General features: G+C 66.7%; 1 protein-coding gene across 1 annotated transcript in view; it reads right to left on the bottom strand.

Annotated features, from left to right (window-relative positions):
* NPC1L1 (NPC1 like intracellular cholesterol transporter 1) overlaps positions 1-4,344 on the bottom strand; it is a 10,093-nt gene that overhangs the window by 4,529 nt on the left and 1,220 nt on the right. Inside the window, 7 exon segments of the mRNA XM_027901148.1 lie at positions 13-159; positions 473-587; positions 908-1,090; positions 1,388-1,516; positions 1,840-2,012; positions 2,373-2,473; positions 2,887-4,328. Coding sequence (XP_027756949.1) covers positions 13-159; positions 473-587; positions 908-1,090; positions 1,388-1,516; positions 1,840-2,012; positions 2,373-2,473; positions 2,887-4,328 — 2,290 coding nt within the window.

Genomic DNA, 4,344 nt, shown 5'->3' with positions numbered 1-4,344 from the left:
CCCCATGCCCCCAGAGCCCCCCGGGTGGTACCTCCTGCCGCCGGGTGTCCAGTGCCACCAGTGCCACAAACCCCGACATCTGGAGCAGGAAGTCGAAGGCGATGGCGAGGGCGGCCGTGAGGGCGAAGGTTCGCACGGCAGGCATGGATGAGAGGGCACCTGCGGGACCGTGGGCTCAGCGGGCACCCCGCAGCCCCCCACGTCAGCGAGCACTGTGCCAGCCCCCTGCGCCACACTGTTCCCACACCGTGCCCACCATGCTCAGCTCCACTGACGTGGTCCTGTGCCCCCACCGTGTCCCCCTTGTCCCCCATGTCACTGTGTCCCCCCGTGCTCCTGTTGCCCCCCCCATTTCCCCAGTGTCCCTGTCCCCCAGTGCCCCCCATGCCACCAGTGTCCCCAGGTCCCTGTGCCCCTGGTCCACCTCTGTGTCCCAGTGCCCCCCAGTGCCCCCGGAGCCCTCCAAGCTCACCCAGGAGGAAGCAGATGGTCTCGGAGATGCTGCACAACAACATGCTGGGTGCCACCTGTGCCAGCACCCGCCCCAGGTGCTGCTCCCGCGTCTCGCCTGGCTCCCGCTGTGACTGCTGCTGGCAGGGGTGGTCAGAGAGAACCCCATGGGGCACCTCCACCCCAGGGGAGACCCTACACACACCCCCACGTTGGGGAGAACCCCAAAGGTACCCCTCCCACCCCATGAGGGGGCCCCATTGGGCAGCCACCACCCGGCCTTGGGGCTGCCACAGGCTGCTGTGCCCCTTGGGCACCTTCCTCCCCATCCTGCCCCATGGGGACCCCCAGGTGCCCCCCATAAGAATCCCAGAATTGTCCCCCTGCCCCACAGGGACCCTGTCCCCAAAGTGCCCCCATGCCCCTCCCCGCCCTCGGTGCCCTCCCCCATACAGACCTGGAACTCCTGCACGAAGATGAAGATGTTGTCAGCGCCCACAGCGAGCACGAGGAAGGGCACGACCTCGAGGATGATGAGGGACGAAGGCACCCCCAGCAGTGCCAGGAACCCCATGGAGGCCATCACGGCCCCCAGGACCACGATGATGCCCCCTACTGCCAGCGTCACCTTCGAATCCACCTGCGGCACCTACACTCAGCACCCCCGGCCGCCCTAGAGCCCCAGATCCCACCGGGACCCCCCAGAACCCCTGGACACCCCCCAAGACCCCCCTGGATCCCCTCGAGACCCCCTTGGGACACCCGGAACCCCCTGGAACCCCTGGACAGCACATAGGACCCCCCTCCCCCGACCCACTGGCACACCACTCGGGATCTCCCTGCTCCACCGGAACCCCCCTGGGACCCCCGGAACCCCTGGACTCTCCGCACACCCCTTTGAGACCCCCGAGACCCCCTGCCCCCTCCCCAGACGCACCAGCACGCGGCTCCAGGCCGTGTACTCGCCCAGGGCCAGGGCAATGTAGGCGAACACCAGCAGGTAGCTGATTGCGAACACCGGCAGGTCCTCCCCGCTCGTACGGTTGATCTCGTCCTCCAGGGAGCGCTGGGAGGGCACCGACAGGGGAGGGGAAATGAGGGGCACGGACAGGGGAGGGGGCACGGACAGGGGAGGGGGCACCGGGCACTCCAGGGGCTCCCCATCCCACCCTGAGAATGGGAACATGGGATGTTGGGGCACAAAAACATGGGGGAAACCAGGGGAACAGGGGGGCACAGGGACATGAGGTACTGGGGGCACCAGGGGCACAGGGACATGAGGTACTGGGGGCAGCAGGGTCACGGGTGACATGGGGGCACTGGGCACACAGGGACACAGAGGACATAGGGGGGTCACAGGGACACAGAGGACACCGGGAGGGGTCTGACCTCGGCCATGAAAGTGACCGACAGGTTGAGGCTGTGTGAGCGCTGGAAATCCTGAACCACTTCGAGGAATTGGCGCTCCCAGCTCAGAACCCACTCGAGCCGGGGGTCACCGCTGGGGAAGTTGTTCAGGGAGTACGTGATGATCAGAGCTTCGGCCTCCGTGTACTCTGAGTCTGGGGACACAGGGACATGGGGGGACATGAAGGGACACAGGGGGACGTGGCAGAGACACCCCACAGCCCCACAGGTCCCCCCCTGCCTCATGGAGTCCCCTATCCCGCAGGGTGTCCCTGTGCCCCCTGCCCTACAGGTGTCCCCATACCCTAAGAGGACCCCTGTCCCTAAGGTGTCCCCATTGGCCACAGGTCCCCCATATTCCATAGAGACAGACCCGTCCCCCCAAGGTGCTCCCATGTCCCACAGGGACCTCCACTGCCCACAGGGCCCCTGTTCCCCAGGTGTCCCTGTGCCCACAGGTCTCCCCTGCCCCACAGAGCCCCCCCCAGGTTCCTATGCCCCCCCTGCCCTCGTACCCTGGTATCCCCCGAAGGCGATGTATGGGAACACGGGCCCGCCATAGTCAGCCGTACAGCTCAGCTCCAGCGCCGTGATGTCCTTGAAGGAGAGCGGGGAGCTGGTGGGGACATGGTGCCAGGGGGTGAGCAGGGACACCCAGCACTGCCCTGTGCCCACCTGGACCCAGCTGCGAGGGGGGACCAAGAGAGAACCCCAACCCTACAGCCTGGCACCCTGTGGGTACCTGACAGTGCTGGGGGACCCACAGAGAGAAAGCCAACCCCACAGCCTTGCACCCCATGGACACTTTGCCATACTGGGCACTCCATGGAGAATCCCCCAGCTCCACAAGAATCACCCCAGCCCCCCTCCACCGACACCACTGCATGGCCAGGGTCCCATGGACATCACCCCAAACACTACTGGGCTCCCCATGGGCACTGTGCCATAGTGGGCACCCCATAGAGAGCCCCCCAGCCATCCCCCCAGGGACCCCCCATGTGCCCCCCATGCCTGTGGCATAGCACCCACTTGACGCAGTAGATGAGGTGGTCGCGCCAGTCCACGGTGCCCGTCTCTTTGCCATCCTCCTGCAGGGCGGTGAGTGCCAGGTGAGAGCGGTTGTTCTGGAAGTACTGGGTGACGCTGTTGACACAGCAGTCGCCCAGGGTGGGCTCTGTAGGGTTCAGGGGGGCATAACACACATCCCTGAGCGTCACGTTCCTGCCCGCCTGCGGTGCCCAGGCCTCAATGCCCGCCAGCCGCTCCTGCAGCTCCAGCAGCGCCCACAGTACATCCTGAGCCAGGACCCCACTGAAGTTCTTGGCTCCGAAGACCACGGAGTCGTAGAGAGACCCAGCCTTGCCCGGTGCCGTCACAATGATCTGGTTGGTGCGCATGAAGGGCCCGAAGTGCTGGTCGTGGAAGGTCTTCTCCTGCCTGGCACGGCTGCCCGGCGCAGACCAGAGCTCCACAGGGTCCGTGGTGAGCCGGAGGGTCACCAGCCCGGCCGAGAGCCCCCCGGCCACCACCACGGCCACCACCAGCACTATCACGGGCTGTGCGGCCACCCATGTCCCCCACCAGCGGAACGCCTGCGCAAGGGCCCGGTGACTGGCATTGCCCACCCGCTCCGAGCACCCGCGGGCAGTGGGCACAGCCTGCGGCACCGTCGCTCCCTTGGAGCGCCGCTGACACATCAGAGACACGAGGAAAGTCATGGCGAGGAAGCCGAAGAGCAGAATACAGAGGACCAGGACACCATCGGCCTCGCCCAGCCGGAACGGGGGCGGTGGGTCTGTGGGGGGCACCACTGATGGGCAGGACTCGGCACAGTCCTGGCACGAGCAGGGCTCTTCATCCTCACTTGGCGCCTCACTGCAGCGCCAGACCCGCACGTCCAGCGGCTCGATGGCATCGCCCGGCTCGGTGCCGTTGGGCACCAGCTGGAAGTTGATCTGTAGCGGTGCCAGCCCGTTGTTTTTGTCGCCCTGGAAGTCCAGCCAGCGTTGGGTGGTGCAGAGCTGGGCACCGTAGCGTCCGCACATGGTGGCGATGGCGAAGCCGCCGGTGGCCGGGAGCCGCACCCCTCGGCACGAGGAGAAAGCGGCGTCGGCGAAGCGCTGTCGGTAGAAGCTCTGGTACTCCACCACTGCCACGCGGGGCACCCCGGGCACCACCGTGCGGTTCACCACCCGCGTCACGTTGGTGAACAGGCTCTGGTCAGGGCTGCAGGTGTTGTGGCAGTACAGGTTGGCAAAGTTGCGGGCACAGGACGGGCACCGTGCCAGGACGGTGCCCGAGAGCGCGACGCTGAGCTGGAGCGCGCTGAGCTGCCCATAGGTGCAGCACACCAGGGTGGTCTCGTTGTCCCCCCGCACCAGGTCCGGGCATACGGTGCGCAGCAGGTCCAGCAAGGGCCCCGTAGCCTCCCGGGCAGGGGTGTTGGACAGGCAGGGCACGTTGGAGGGCACCAGCGACACGTTCACC

Source organism: Empidonax traillii, unplaced genomic scaffold, assembly GCF_003031625.1.
Source record: "Empidonax traillii isolate 1590-97213 ecotype Southwest subspecies unplaced genomic scaffold, ASM303162v1 scaffold763:size302500, whole genome shotgun sequence".
NCBI classification, from domain to species: Eukaryota; Metazoa; Chordata; class Aves; order Passeriformes; family Tyrannidae; genus Empidonax; species Empidonax traillii.
The sequence above is the reverse complement of the archived record's forward strand: the minus strand, read 5'-3'. Positions and strand labels throughout refer to the sequence as shown.